General features: G+C 47.8%; 6 protein-coding genes across 6 annotated transcripts; 3 read left to right on the forward strand and 3 right to left on the reverse strand.

The window, feature by feature from the left end:
- Positions 1–1,450: 1,450 nt before the first annotated feature.
- TRV_06483 (uncharacterized protein) lies at positions 1,451–1,831 on the forward strand (the record flags this gene model as incomplete). Its single annotated transcript, XM_003019438.1, has 1 exon — positions 1,451–1,831. A coding segment is annotated over one exon (381 nt), but the record flags the coding sequence as incomplete, so codon positions are not given.
- Positions 1,832–4,379: 2,548 nt separating this feature from the next.
- On the reverse strand, positions 4,380–4,730 carry TRV_06484 (uncharacterized protein; the record flags this gene model as incomplete). The annotated part of the gene is made up of 1 exon (XM_003019439.1): positions 4,380–4,730. One exon carries the CDS (start codon positions 4,728–4,730, stop codon positions 4,380–4,382), a length of 351 nt encoding a protein of 116 aa, XP_003019485.1.
- A 1,933-nt stretch (positions 4,731–6,663) lies between these two features.
- On the forward strand, positions 6,664–8,022 carry TRV_06485 (uncharacterized protein; the record flags this gene model as incomplete). Its single annotated transcript, XM_003019440.1, has 3 exons — positions 6,664–6,827; positions 6,857–7,471; positions 7,554–8,022. The coding sequence occupies 3 exons, from the start codon at positions 6,664–6,666 to the stop codon at positions 8,020–8,022; spliced, it is 1,248 nt and encodes a 415-aa protein (XP_003019486.1).
- A 271-nt stretch (positions 8,023–8,293) lies between these two features.
- Positions 8,294–9,722, reverse strand: TRV_06486 (uncharacterized protein; the record flags this gene model as incomplete). Its single annotated transcript, XM_003019441.1, has 4 exons — positions 8,294–9,051; positions 9,103–9,230; positions 9,294–9,442; positions 9,501–9,722. 4 exons carry the CDS (start codon positions 9,720–9,722, stop codon positions 8,294–8,296), a joined length of 1,257 nt encoding a protein of 418 aa, XP_003019487.1.
- Positions 9,723–10,358: 636 nt separating this feature from the next.
- Positions 10,359–11,390, forward strand: TRV_06487 (tetratricopeptide repeat protein; the record flags this gene model as incomplete). The annotated part of the gene is made up of 1 exon (XM_003019442.1): positions 10,359–11,390. One exon carries the CDS (start codon positions 10,359–10,361, stop codon positions 11,388–11,390), a length of 1,032 nt encoding a protein of 343 aa, XP_003019488.1.
- Positions 11,391–11,638: 248 nt separating this feature from the next.
- Positions 11,639–15,058, reverse strand: TRV_06488 (uncharacterized protein; the record flags this gene model as incomplete). Its single annotated transcript, XM_003019443.1, has 2 exons — positions 11,639–11,900; positions 11,964–15,058. Coding segments are annotated over 2 exons (3,357 nt in total), but the record flags the coding sequence as incomplete, so codon positions are not given.
- Positions 15,059–15,131: the final 73 nt, after the last annotated feature.

A 15,131-nucleotide genomic window follows, 5' to 3' on the forward strand; every position in this document is an offset into this window, starting at 1 on the left:
TCTTTCTCTCTCTCTCTCTCTCTCTTTTTTTTTTTTTTCCTGGGAATGTTTAAGATGTAGGCTATGATGCAGGGTTTTGGCAATCCCTGACTCGAGCTGTCACATTTCGCTCGTGCCACCCTCGTCATTATGCGGTCGGCCGTTAGCCGCTAGCGATTGTAACTGGTGGATTGCCCCATGTGAGGTCGTACTAGCTGTGGGCCATCATTATTGACCGATCAAGGTGCAGAGGGCCTGCGTGAGCGTTATTCAACATAGAGAAACCCAGAGTTTCCGTGTGTCATAATTAATGTCATTTTGGGCTTAAGGTGCAAGCTTAGCAGCAAACAAAGGAGCCGAGCTGGTTGGATACTTCCCGTACGCATCCTTGAATCCAGAAAAAAATCTGGAACATAGGAGAAGGGCCCAGGGTAAGGAAAATGTGACGAAGGCGAGAATCGTGGATAGTGTCATATTAGCCTGGTTTCATTCGTGAATTCGAAACCATTTTACCTGACAGCACCTCGTATGCTCGAACTCGCTTTGGATATGGTCCTCAACGGTCGACAGGTCCCGGATGAGTGTCGATAGACATCTCAGGTGACTGAAACAACCATAGGGTGTCGTCATCCTGCTTTTGAACGGTTTGGTTTTGGTACTCGTGGGGGAAGCCCGCCATATTTACCGCGCGGACGGCGGTGGACCGCATGAGGGGCGCGACTCGAACTCGCACTTGGAGTTAGAGCTTGGCTTTTGCTAGCCAGCGAGCAAGAGAGCGAAAAAGGACAGATTGAACGAGACCAAGAGGCGAACGGGCAGTAATAGTACGGCATACTCTGTACAGGGGAGAGAAGCATATCCAGGATGAAAGCCCCACAGGGCCAGGATTGGCTCTTTTGGCCCTGAAATTCTGCTGACAGACTTGATAGTTTGGAGCATCTGTTGTTTTTTGGAGAATTCTAATTATTTTTTTCACCATCAGCCATCTGAATCCACAGGGCGTCGACGCTAGGGAGAATATCTGTCTCCCTCCAGTGGGTTTCGTGGCGGCCTGAAATTAGATTTGGGGTAGGATTGAGGGGGGTAGTTTATGACAACTCATCTGTATGAAGGTATTCCTGTATTCCTGATGTATCTCCCATCTCCGTAGAAGAAGCGCAGCCGAAGATCAAGGGGGGTGGGAAACAACCCCGGCGAGAGTGTGAAATTGTTATATTTTTCATTTTCTTTCTTTTTTTCCTGATGTAAAAAAGGAAAAAGGAACAACGGCCGTGCTGGACATACTTAGCCTGAATAATGTTTTTAAAGAAGAAAAAAAGGGTGAAGAATCGCGATTCGCTCCGCCTGTCTGGGAGATAGGGATATCCAATAGATTGGATAGCTGCAATGTTGGGGACCCTCGCCCGAGCTAAACCAGCTTTCTGACATCACATCGCAAATTTAACCTTGTGCATGTCGGCAAATGTATCAGTACCCATTTGGTCCCCTTGTTGGTAGCGCCGATCGTGGAGCCTTGCAGAGGATAAATAGTACATACCGCGAACTTGGGGAAATTGGTGGGTATCACAGATATAAAGCTCGTCTGCCTCCGCTCTCTAGAGGCACCGTTGTTTCTTTGACGAAGGCAAAAAATTTCCAACCGACCAATATATATATCTCCTCAGAAAAAAAAAGAGAGATTCTAAACGCAGCCTCCCCCGTCAAACAACACAAGAAAAAGAACAGCAGTCCATCCAAAAAATATTTCTTCCTCACGGCTGCCATAACACCAATTGAAAGCTTTCCTTGTCACATTGCGCCGACCGTCTCCTTTCCCCTCCTGAATCTTAAAGAGGACGACTTCGGTATATAAAGACATCTGCCTATCGGCATTCATTCCTCTCATAACACATACCCAAGGGAGAAAGACGAAGAACGAGGAAGCGACGAGCACAACAACCAGAGCTGTGTGAACCCACGGGTTTTGGAGGAACATTGTTTATATTGCAGAGAGATCTAGCGGAGCCCTTCATTCACAATGGTTGCAGTCGCTCGTCTCAGGCCAGTTGGGAACGCCGCTAAGCAGAGTCACATTCGATCACAGTCCCGGACTCGAAACCACATGTCTCCAGTAAGTTTTTTTGCACCTAATCTTGAAGTGAAAACGCATACTGATGGATGTCCCCTCTAGATGCCAGGAGTACTCTGTCCAAGCTGCAAGTCGAACGGAGAAGACACATGGGTAATCCCCGGCAAAAACTGCCATGTGTGCGGCACATCGTGTTGATAGGGTGAGGTACGCTTGTGTTCAGGGGGCAATAAGAGATGCTGCTCCCTGACCTCAGGGTTGAAGCATAGAATGGGCAATGGAGCTCACGGCGGGAATAGAACTGAGTTCGAGCTCACAGATGCCGTCCAACTTGGTCGTCAAGGTTTCGAGAATCGACCGGTCGATACCAATCCAATGGCGTTAAATCGATTCGAGCTCGGTGTGGAAAATTGCGCAAAAAAAAAGGGGAGAAAGATAAAAATTTTCGTTTCGGACACATCGACCAGTCTGCTGGATCCTGATGCTTTTGGGAGATAGCTGAAGGTTGCGAAAAACACATGGCTCCCAAAGGATGGATTTTCTATTTTAATACTTTTATATTTTTCTTCCCTTTCCTGGCGGAGATAGTGCTGCATTTCACGGGTAGAGGATGGCATTCCTACCTACCCATCACCTGCATCAATGTATGATTAATATGATTCTTGAGGTTGCTTCTGCGCTCCCTGTTGACAGGGAAGATGGCGGTACTGGCGTTGGCAATTTTCAATTTCACTTGTTTTTTACTGTGGGGTTTTTTCGAGATATTCTTGGAGTCCTGAATGGAGCCTTCTTTTTTTTTTCTTCATTTCTTTGGTAGCTTTTGCCCGTGATTTTCGTGATTCGCTTAGAGAACTTCGGTTGGAGTTGATGTTGATAGTTCTCTAGCGTACCACTCAGCATTGGTTCCTCAAGAACGCCAGGATGCATTCAATGGAATTTGAAGGACGGTATTTCTCAGCTATCTCCGCCATCTACATTGTAAATTCGGTATGCAGACGTTGTCAATGGTGGCTTCTCCTCCACCAGCTTTGGAACCTGCAAATAGTAAATGTCCACTGTCCGGCAACCTATGACAACCAACCGGGGGAGAGACAGCATCTTCCAGCCTCAAGGGTATCGACCCCCGGTCAGGGATAGTTAAGCTCATGGATACACCAAGGCTGTCATCCACCAGCTGACGCGGGGTGTTGGAGGATAGTAAGGTATGTGCTGTTGATGTGACAGCTAACGGGCGAATAACTAACTGGATAACTAACTAGTTAACGTCCAGATAAGCGAGAGGGAGCCTGTCAAACCAGCAGAACCCATCCTTCAGCGATAGACAAGCTGACACCATGCACTAGCCTGCGCAGAGAGATCGAACGGCCGATGTCTGGCCTGGTCGGTCGAAAAGCCGCTGCGGTTGTTTTGCTGGGGTCTTCCTTGCATATGCTGGGGTCGGAATAAACGAATAAGCGACGAGACGAAGCGCGGCGGACAGACGAAGGATAAAAATAGACTTCGCGAGCATGCTTTGTGTCGCTTGACGCGTTGAGGACAAAATGACAGCCAGGAGTAACCAACTACTGGGACAGTAATATTGATATAATGCTTTTCATATATTTTATGGAAGGCTGACCCGGCTGGGAGTATCTGTCACTGATACTCCTCGACAGGGTATGACCTTTACTCTAGGAGTTAACTCTACACCAAGAAGTGAGGTTCGGTTCTGTGCTTCTCCCTTACACCTTCAAGAGCCATAAACGGCGTAACTTTGCCTTGAGATTTTCATATTACAGTCTTCTGGCGGGAGGGGGTTTGATACAGCATTTCGGATGCTTCGGATATCTTTCCCAGAACATCTCAGCTAGCGGAATATGCAGGCTGAAGGATGCTGCTGAAGGGAAAGAGATGGCGGAGGTGGCTGCAGAACATTTTATGATAGCCCTTACTCGGCTGGCTGGAGTTCCCTCAGCTGTTCAGTCTCGTATACCCAAGGCTGCAGCCTAGGCCTTCAGCTGATAGATGATGTGCTTGAAATCCTACCACGCGGTTGGCCAGTCGAGTCAGAGCTCGAACCTCAGCGCCGGGACACAGCAAGCCACCGGGGTTGGAGAGCTGCAGGATAGAGTTATGCCAGAAGGTTGAGAATTGGTCGGTGCTGGGGCACACAGAACCTGGTAAGTCATGGATCTTCATGCAGCTGGGTAGGGAAAGCATAAATGACGGCAGAGAGGCCGGGCTGGCTGACTGGTAGACTCAGGTACCTGAACCTGAGAGTGCGGAATCGACTCAAACCGCCCATCGCGGGAGAGGTATCGGCGCTTGACAACTGCATCATGTACGAGTCATATCAGGCTGATTCAAGGTCAAGGAGTCCGATCTCCCATTCCCCAAACTTCCTACCCGATGGAGGCAATAGTCTAGTGCTCTTTTCCAGCACAGCTTTTATGCATTGATATATGTGAAGTGGAAGACGTAGTTCTTCCAAGGATGTGACAGATGGCATTCCCAGATCTGGATTTACCAGAGGTTGCACATTGGCCACATGCTTGTAGAACACTTTCATTGCACACTTGACAGATACAGAGCGGCAGGCGCTGGAGGTATCCTTGAAGGAGTATTGCAAATCCGTGTTGAATACCCATGCCTTGAAAAAGTCGTTAAATATATATCTCCCCTTGTTTTCGGATAGGATAATCATACCAATAGACCATTATGCTGCTGGTTATCCTCGGAATCACAGTGTATCGCAAACCTCCTTGTTCCTGAACGCTCGACAGATTCAAGCAGCTGAAATCCGACAATTAACTCAGGCGGATAATTTTCCAGTAAGTTCTTCTCGACACAAGTGCCTGCCGCGCAATTTGCTCGGTGTGATATGGAAACGCTGGCTTTGAATAGCTCAACTCCCTGAAGCGAGTTTTGCACTTCGCCAACGGTTGAACCGCAGGACTTACAACAAAGATTTGGCACAGAATGTGGTGAAAAGGAATTATTAGTTCCTTGGTCGAAAGAGGAATCGCCTTTTGCATTCTATAATTGATAAGTATCATACATTAGCCACTGAGACAAACGAGCAGAAGAAACTCATAGATTTAAAGACAGGGCCAGATGTCAATATTTTCGGCCGCTATCGACAGGGGGTGCATATATTGGTCAATATGAAGAGGATAATTTTGCCACCAAACCACAGCGGGCGAAGTTTGCCTTTCATGTATGTATCTTAGACTGTATCTCAAATTGGCCAATGGGACTCTGGCTGAATTCAATGCATGGAATACGTCTAGACAGCCGTTATCTGCGGATCTTTAACCCCTCTGCCTTTAGTACTGCCCAGTGATGTGAGCGTGAACATCCAGACAACACAAGAGACCAGTAGATGGGATCAACGATACTATCATCCATCTCTTTCCAGTCACTAATTCCTAGACACAAGATCCAGAAACGTGTGAAGGTAAGGAGGATGATGGTATTGGTTCAACACACGCTACTTGCGACCCGTGCTGCTTTGAGTGTTCATCTCTGCAGCTCTGGGTGGTGTTCAAAGCTCAGGGTTAACACCGAGGATATCGGCCCTGTTGATCTAGGGCAATTGTATCGGAAATCGGACCACAGTGGAACGTTCCAATCTCCTTCTTCTTGCCCAAATGATTAAATAAAGCTCCTGGTAATATCCAAACTAGGTCATGTAGTCATCGCGCCACAGTAGCTGTGATCTGATAGTATTTTTTGCTCTAGAACGAAAGGCTTGTTGGGGTACTTAAAGTCCGCTATGTATAAGGGGCAGTTTCTTACCGTTATTTCCGCCCCCTGACAGTCACCTTGTGTCATAACAAACGAAGTAATGTTGACAAAGACTGTTCCAGGCCTGCAAACAACCCGGTTCGAGGCACCATAGCCCTTGGAATCCCCATTCAGGCTCGTAGAGTCCGTATCTCCGTCTTTGCTAGGTATCGGGTCAGGCTTATGACAATGCCATAGGTCCATCATTTCGGCCCAGTCTGCACTAGGGAGATCCTTCCACACAACATTTTTGCCCTCCCTTGGGAAAAATAGTATATTTGTGCAGCCACGGCAACAAATGCATGTCTGCGCGGTCATGCTCTTCGCTGGCCAAGGGCTCATTGAGGTATAATCGTGACATGACGCGACGCCCACAGCGGAACTTGCTTCGTCTATCGGTAGGCGAAAGGAGTATTCGTTCTCTCCACCGTGCGAAGTAGCCTGACCCGCCACCAGATGTTCTCTCGCTTGGGCAGATATAGATAGAGGGAGCTTAAGCGTAAGGGTCTTGTCGGAATGCGATACTGTCACGAGAGAGCGCGAGCTATCGAGAGTGACCAGCGGCCGAGAGTCGTTCCGTACGCCATCTTTAGTGGTAACGTAAAGACGTATCTGCCGTATATTAGCCAGCAGCTCGGCGTACAGCTGCACACATGGCTCTGGAGGAGAGGAAGAAGCCATCGCCGTCAAGCTTGTCGACGTTGAGGATGTTCATCTTCCTGTTCCTACGATGATAACTAATGGTTTTGTCCTTATGCAAACAGTGCAAACAAGCGCCTCAGCCGCAACCCCCAGAAAGAAAAAAAAAAAGAAAATAAAAAAGACATCAAATTGTGGCTTGAACACTTAATATGAACAAGGATGCCAGCTCCGCGAGTTCGTATAGAAAATGGTCACCCTCGAGCCAGGCAGCACAATTCACTCTCTTGCGCCTTACCCCTTGTGGGGGACATTTCAAGGCGTTTCTGCCAGCTGTGGCTAAGCAACTCGACGCAACAAGCGCTGGTGATGGTATGTATGTCCTGATATCACGGCCTCACACAGCGGAATAAAAACCAATTTGAATCTCAGCCCACAGGCTGTCCATTTTCTCGTCCATCTTGCAGACATGGAGAAATCAGGATCCAGCTTGTCCTTGCCAGTTGCTGGAATACAACGGCGGCCGGTTCCTCCCCGTGCTCAACCGACTCCGCAGGATGCTCCCCCAGACTATACAGAGCCATCGACTGCTCTCTCTCAGGAACCATCAAGTCCACGAGGTCCCGTTCTATTCAATTCCTATCTTCCTCCAGTAAACTTTGCCCACTATCATATCCCCGGGTCAAGCTTATCGAAAGACGGACTCACCATCACCGTGGCACCTTCAGAGCTCAGCTCCAATCCAGAGGCATTGACAAGATTTATAGTCCAACAAGCTGCATTGCCGCCTAAGCCAGAGGTGCGCATAGTCGGTGTAAGGGATATTACCGGCGTTCGCAAGCTTGATTTCGATATCCGGATAAATATGTTGAACCAAATAGTCCGCCCCCCTGGCCCGTCTTCATCATGGAACTACGTGAAGATTGTTGGCAATCGCTCTGGCGGTTCTCCAGGAGGAGCTGTTGGAGACATTGCTACGTTTGCCGATCGGTTTTGCAGAGACCCAGCTACTAACAAAACGTAAGTAGGATCACATTGCTTCGAAAATCTCAACAGGTACTCCTATTTCGTATCATGTCTCTGTGTGCTAATTGTCTTCCAGCTTCATCCTAACCCGGGAAGTGATCAATTGGAACACTCAGATCTTAGAGGGCCGACTACGGACATTGATAGCCTCACTGAACTATCAAGGCCGTGTCATGATTTCATTTCCTTCCACACATTCCCGTGTCGTCGTTCCAGGCCCAAAAACAAAAAATTCATTCTATACCCAGATTGTATCTCTATTCAAGGACCCAAAGCGGTATGATATGGTGCGGTCTATCTGGCCATACGCAAACATGGCAGGCTCGGAAACGTCTGATGATCCAAGGAGGGTGTGTGCTGTCCAATCAGAAAACAAGTGGTGGGATGAGTGGAAGATGGTTATTGCGCATGCTATAGTTGATGGAAGACAGGGCTGGGTGTCATTAGACGACTTGATTGAGCTTGCTATGAGTCCAGTGAAAGAGCTGAAGCCTAGGGAGCAGGGAGAAAACCAGGAATGGAATGACCAGGGCAGTGTGTTTTGAAGCATCCGCTGGCTGCTAGGAAGTTTGCGTTTTGAAATCGAAGGAGGTTACGTTAGCGGGCGTTGTAGATTTTAATAGACCACTTAATCGGTACCGTGTACTCTGAAATATTACGGCATTATGCGATGGCTTATATAAAAGCTGGCTTACTACTGCTATCAAATCCTACTAACTAGCCAAAATTATTATCATGGAGTGTAATTTCGAACTAATTTCGAACACTAAGTACCACACTCGTGACCAGATTCAACTCAGATTCTACACCCATGGTTCATCCAAGGCCACCAAAGCCATCAAATGTTTCAATAAATTTCACTGCAGCCCGGAGAAAAAACCCTTCCTCATCGCCCCAGGTCTTAGCCGCCTCCTTGAGCGTTCTTAGAGGCTTTATATAATGAGGTGAAATCGCCATCTCGCGGGTTAGAGCCTGTTTATCGACCCAGGCCCAGTCTTTCCCATCAATGCTGTAGCATTCTATATCTTTAGCATCTATTTTCGGTCGGAGCTGGGCTATATAAATGGCCACTGCCAATAAAAACCACTGACGGAGTAAAGGGCCATGGAATTTCTTTGGGACCAGTGGTATAATAACACGCAGCGCATGGGTCGTAGTCAGAAGATGGTCAAAGAAAAAATCATGCTGCTTTCCGTTGTGACGAGTCGCCATCAATGTTGTTGCAAGCCGCTGCATGGCATGTAACTGTTCTGTTAAGTTTGCATCTTGAGGAACCCATGCCATCCAATGCTCAAGTATCAACTCCTGGTGTGTTTTCAAAAGTTCCTCAACATTATTAGCTCCTGGGCTTCTAAAAATCCCGTCGAACCGCTTATCTCTATGGATTTTATTTAGAATTTCGAAAGGTGAACTAGTGGTATATTTCGGGGCCATGCTTTTCTGAAGATCCGATGGTTCGTCAAAGAGCTTGTGAACATCGTCGTAGCAGCATGAAACCATTGCGAGTGATTCCATAGCAACCTCTCGGCTGGATACTTCGAATGCGTATCCAAGATGTATAAGCGGATGGCCGACTGTAGCAATGAGTTAGCAATTTTAGATAAAGTATATAGAGTAACACTTACAGCCAGCAATCAAAGAGTTTATTAATGGCTTTTCTTCAGAACAAAGGTACTGTAATACTACAGCATTCCAATCATATCCCATGCGAGACAGCTCATCTTCAAAAAAATCCACATAAGCTCTCTGAAACCTATTGATTAGGTTAGTAGAGTGGTCTCCTGGCTAGATCCTTGGTATCCCAAGCAGATCTTACTCTCTCTTGCCCAAAGCTAATCTCCAGTCTTCTGCCTGGCCAATCTCACTAGGTGAAGCGCTCCAGGGCTCTTGTTCCTTGGATTCGGCTTCATAGAGACGGTCCAAGTGATCCGAGCTTCCACCCAGCAAATAGGCGGTAGAAAGGAGCTAAGGACTGGCATTAGCGAAGGAGTACTTTGACAACTGGCAATACGTAGTAGCTTACGTGAGGTATGTGATTGAAGAATGAGAGATTGTTATAGAGGATAGCATTAGTTGCGTGGTTTAATTTTAGAAGTTGCCGCAGCCGCCTGCCAGGCTTCTCTTCCGCAGATTCGATATCGTGAGCTTGGATAGGCTTTATTTCAACGCTTGGTAAATTTCCATCGTCCTTCCCCGCTGACGAGAACCAGGAGAATGGCGAGCGGAGGTTGAGCATGGAATCCATGATAGCTGGAGCCTGCTGGCGGCGAAGGCGAGCAGTGTGTCTGGGAGAGCCAACTAAATGACCCCTAAATGATAGCTCAGAACCGTCTAATGTGATAGGAGATAAGTATCAGACATAGACCCATCCATGACATGTATATTATCTCACAAGGTACCAGAACATGCATGCACATCGCCTTTTGTATATATTATTCTGTTTGTCCTGCAGTTTTGCAACTTCGAGGTGGTTGCGGCTAATTTAAATTAGACGCATGATTATGTAATAACAAGCCATTCTTCTTCCAACATCCAATAGAACTGACGCTTTTCAACGTCGAAACATCCAAGCCCCTTTTTGACAGCGACACAGTTGAGGCGCAGGCGCAAAAACGAGGTTGGACTCAAAGGCCTGTGGTGGCATGTGGAACGTCCTGCCGTGGCTGAGGAAAGCTTGCATCCCACCAAAGCAAGGAACATGGATGGCTCGAGATCGTCGACTGAGGGGTTAACTAAGGGGGCAGGTCGTATACCTGATTAGTTATTTACCGGACTGCTTAACCGCCAGGAAATCCCAGATATCTTCGGCATCTCCTTTATCGTCTCTTTCCCCAATCAACGGACAGGTGGGATTGATTCACGAGTTAACTAGTTAGTTACCATGTCAGTTGACACGAAGAAAAACTACTTTGGACCTCGAGATGATGAGGATGCTGAGGAGTACTGGACAATCCTGCTTGAAGCTGAAGAGCTCGGGGACGCTGAAGAGTGGGATAAGGCATGCGAAGCACAGGAGCGAGCAGTCAAATACGCTGAAGAACACTATGGCGATGATCTTAGTGCAAAAAGTGGCCTTGCATACCTCTACCGACAAGTGAGTCGCCACAAGGATGCCGAAGCACTCGACAGGTACATCCTCTCGGTGCGACAGCAAATCCTCGGAGATGACCATGAAGACACAGTAGCAAGCCTGAATAATCTTGCAATTGACCTGAAAGCACAAGGTGAATATGATCAGTCACTCGAGCTTGACAAAAAAGCCTTGGAAATTATGCTTCGCATCAAGGGCGAGGACTCCCAAACTACGCAGACCAGCATGCACAACCTGGCCAACAGCTACTTTAACAATAAAGATTACCAGGCTGCTCTGGACTTGCACCAACGTGCATTGGATCTCCGGACAAAGACTCTTGGCCCTGATCATTTTCAGACCATCATGACGATGGACCTATTAGGGAGAGATTATGGTGCCTTGGATAAACTCCAGGAGGCTGTAGCTCTCCAGGAGAAAGCCGTGGAAGCTGCAAGGACACATCTTGGCCCTTCTAATCAGACAACCATCAAATGCAGCCTGAACCTGGCAAGCACGTATGGGCGTCTCAACCAAGCCAATGCCGAGGAAACGCCCGGAGGGACGTGGGAGTCTAAAGGGATCAAACTCCTGGAAGGAATAGTGGAAATGCAACGACAAGGCCCTGGTGAAGAGCATTCTGATACCATTGCCGCTATGAACAACTTAAGCGTGGCATATTTCCATGCTGGCCGACTGGAGGATGCCGTTCCTCTTATGCAGAAATCGGTCAACTGGAATATGAAAAAATTGGGACCAAACCACCCGCAAACTCAAGCCGCGTCGGGCAATTTGGACTACGTATGTGAAAAGCTTGGGATGACTCGAGCTTCAATATTTTAGTTGACGTTGGCATGCCATTTCTTATATAAGTCTCGGTTCAAGTCGAATATTGATGGTTCTGGTTATCTACGGAAGATATATTTGTTATTCTTAGCCTTTTAAGGCCATAACCAAGAGTAACAAGTTATGTTTAGCCATTCCACTATAAAAGTAGACTCAGATATATCGTCTAGGTATTATACAAAAAAGTCTATAGCACATATTGAATAAATGTGCTTTGAAAATCGCTGGTAAAGAATTGAGCTCAATTATTTTGACGACTCAGTGCTGGCTAAATGATCAGTTCTGACTATGTAGTCATCGTCTTCTCCGGTATCCTTGGCATCTCCGGTCGGTTTGTTGGAAGCGTTGAGGGCTTCGCCTATTGTCAGGGAGCCATCCGCTGTGATATCCACACCATCTCTAGACACATCCTCGATTGCCTTCTGCTCGTTAGAAAGGGATGACTTCTTGGAGTCAACAGTCTCAAATGTCTTCCGCACTCGTTCGAAATGTTCAAGCTCTTTCGCGCTGTTCAAGTAGTTAGCAATCACAAGATAGAATTAAAATTACCTATAGAAGAGAGAATCATACCTAACACTAGGAACCAGCTCATTCTTCGCTTCAATGAAATCTTGCTCCGTGACCATTACAGCAGTATCTTCAGGGGTGGCGAGGTGATCAAAGAAGTATGCCGTTGTAACTGGTCCATTAGGGAGAGCCTTTATTCTTTCATCCACGGCAGTAGCTTGCCGAGTGATTGCCTTGAGCATGGCATCCGAGCAGAGTGCGTACAAGTCGGCACCGGTATAAGTGAACGGCAAGAGTTCTGCAACTCTCTTCAGCGAAAGGTCCGGATGCAGATTAAACTTCCGAGTCAGAGCTTCTAGAATGGTAAGTTGCTTATCATGGGTATCCGAAACACCAAGGTAGAGCATTTTATCAAATCTGCCGGGTCGTAGTAAGGCTGCATCTAATAGATCAGGGCGGTTGGTAGCACCAATAACGAAAACTCCGCCCCCATTCTCATCACCACCACTCATACCATCAAGTTCTGCAAGAAGCTGGCTGACAATTCTGTCCATGACACCACCACTGTCTCCTTGGTTGCCACGCTTGGGTGCTACAGAGTCCAGTTCGTCGAAGAAGACAACGCATGGTCGTGCATCTCGAGCGCGTTGGAAAACCCTACGGACATTCGCTTCGGACTCTCCAATGTACATGTTCAATAACTCAGGGCCTTTGACGGAAAAGAAGTTGAGAGAAAATTCCGTAGCAATTGCCTTTGCAAGCAATGTTTTCCCTGTTCCCGGAGGGCCATAGAATAGGATACCGCTTCGCTTTTTCATACCCTTCGCAAAGAGTTCCGGCCGTTCAAGTGGAAGTTGGATAGTTTCCATGACAGCATCCTTCACATTGCTAAGTCCACCGACATCGTCCCAAGTAACGTTAGGGATCTTTGGAGCCCCGATGGAATCGGCAAAGTTTTTTCGTGCAGCGTCGACAGCAGCATCAAAATCAGCCTTGGTCACAGATCTAGTAGCATCACCACCTGCGATTTGAACATCTCGGACACTGACATTTGACTTTGCGTCAGGAGGCGCGGCGGAATCTGCGAGCTTCTCTAGCCGTAAAGTCCGTTCAGCCACAGCTCTTTCAACAACGTCGACTAAGTCTCCAGCAACAAGTGCAGCTGTCTTAACAGCTACCGAAGCTAAATCAACATTGGGAGATAGTCGCAAGGCTAGATCAGCCACCGCATTTCTAAGAATACCTTCTCTTTCCTTCTCTTCGGGGGCCGTCATTTCAAGCTCGTGCGTGAAGAGACTTCTAATCCCTTCGGGAACCTTTTCCACGTCGGTGGTCGTGGCAATGACAACTCGAGAACTTGAAACAATTTCTTTTAAGGATGTAACAATTCTATCAGCCGTCAACACTTCAATGTGCTCTATCAACAGAGCAGTGCAAGCAGAACCGCAGGCAAACGCTCTATCTGCTCTCGCCTTCAGATATGCCTCTGTTTTCATATCTCCCCCATTTGCCCCTCCTTCGCTGAGAATGTCATATGAATCAATGGTGAAAGTGTGAAGACCTATATCAGCGCATGCTCGACGTGCAACTGTTGACTTGCCAATATTTCTCTGCGTAGAGGTGAGAAGGATAACAACTGGCTTTAGTCCCAGTTGTATGGCTCTTGGGCTTGTAGCAGCGGCTATCAGCTCTCTCACACGCCTCTGAATTGGAGATATAAAAACTGCAGGGGAGTCCGCCTGCAGCCATGGAGTGGCACTCTGCTCTATACTCGGCTGTGGCGCCGATTTGACGGAGAGCCAGTACTCCCATGTGTTCTTTAGAGTTCCGGGAACGGTTCCAATTTCACTTCCTGCTTGCACCATTCGGGTATTGAGGGTATCAATAGCTGCCACTCCGCCCCACAATTCATGGTCAGGGGCACCGTCTGGCTCTGTGCTGGTCATAGGAGCTGTGACATGGCTGACACGGAACCAAGCCACGCCAACCTTGCTGGAATGACTAGGTTTACCCGAAGAAAGGGCTAGCTGGGAAGGTAATTCATCCTCCTGGCCGACAGCATCTGCGCTCTTGGTCGCAGAGAAAACAGTCCTTCCAAGTCCCTCATCTATACTAATTCCAATCATATCCCCGGCTTTTACCAGCCGCCGTTTCGATTCGAAATGATGCTTAAGAGCAGCAAATATGGCGGGCTGAAGTGCTCTGTCTAGAGATAGAGGCGTAGATATTTTTAACAGAGTGACTTCTTTGGCCGTAGGAGGTGCTTTGGGCACACTGCTACCACGGGAGGCTGCTAGTCCCAGTTTCGAAGGGCCGTGTTGAGCTGGGCCAAGGGACAAGGGAGAAAGTTTTACGTAGCTAGGGCTCTGCAGGTTATGCAGGAGAAGTGGAGGTAAAAGGACCGTTGGAGTGAGACCATGGGGAGGGATCTGTGAGATGCTAGACGATCTTTCTGCCGACTTGTTCATTGCATACCTGATTTTTGGAGGAGATAGGCCCGTAACACCGTAAACCCTTGCGACACGCCAGTTCTCGGGTTCTTCAGTGCTTCCCATTAAGCCGTTGAGACCGCTAGAAGCTAAGGAGGATAGCATATTTCGTTGAGGTTCCTCTGTCGGAGCCACACGAACCCAGTCGCCAGAGAAGCACCCTATCTTGACAAGGGTGTGCACATCAACAAAGATGAATGCATCAGGGTCATCCTCTTCTCGGGGTTTTGGATGGAGGAGCTCATTGGGTATGTGGTCGAGGAGACATTCAGCCTTGAATGTTTTGCCGGAGTGTCTGCCCTGACGAGCAGTATTGGATGTAAAGCTGGAAAACACAGAGCCCGGGGAGTGTATTCCAAGGGACCTTCCACCGAGTCTAGGAGTGGCAGAGGAGAAGGCAGACATTGCTCCAGATTGCTGCTGTGGTAGTTCTGGGGCAGCGAGAGAAATCATATCTTCCAAAGAATCGTCGGAATCATCTGAATCTTCTGAACCTTCTGCCTCACTACGACTCTCCGTCGAAGCCTCCGTATCAGATTCACCCGGAGGCGATGGGCTCTCAGCATCGGTGCCTTCATCAGTGCCTTCCTCTAGCCCCTTTTCTTCTCCAGCAGAGTAAAACATATCATTCGACGTGTCTTCGGTATCATCTTCAGTAACTCGTTTAAGCTGAGTAGGGCTAGAGGTTGATAAAGATTTAGATTGCGGTTTCCGTGCTGATCGCGCCTGTAATAGCACAATC

The sequence above is a fragment of the Trichophyton verrucosum genome, assembly GCF_000151505.1.
Source record: "Trichophyton verrucosum HKI 0517 chromosome Unknown contig00709_1.f1.exp, whole genome shotgun sequence".
Taxonomy (NCBI): domain Eukaryota; kingdom Fungi; phylum Ascomycota; class Eurotiomycetes; order Onygenales; family Arthrodermataceae; genus Trichophyton; species Trichophyton verrucosum.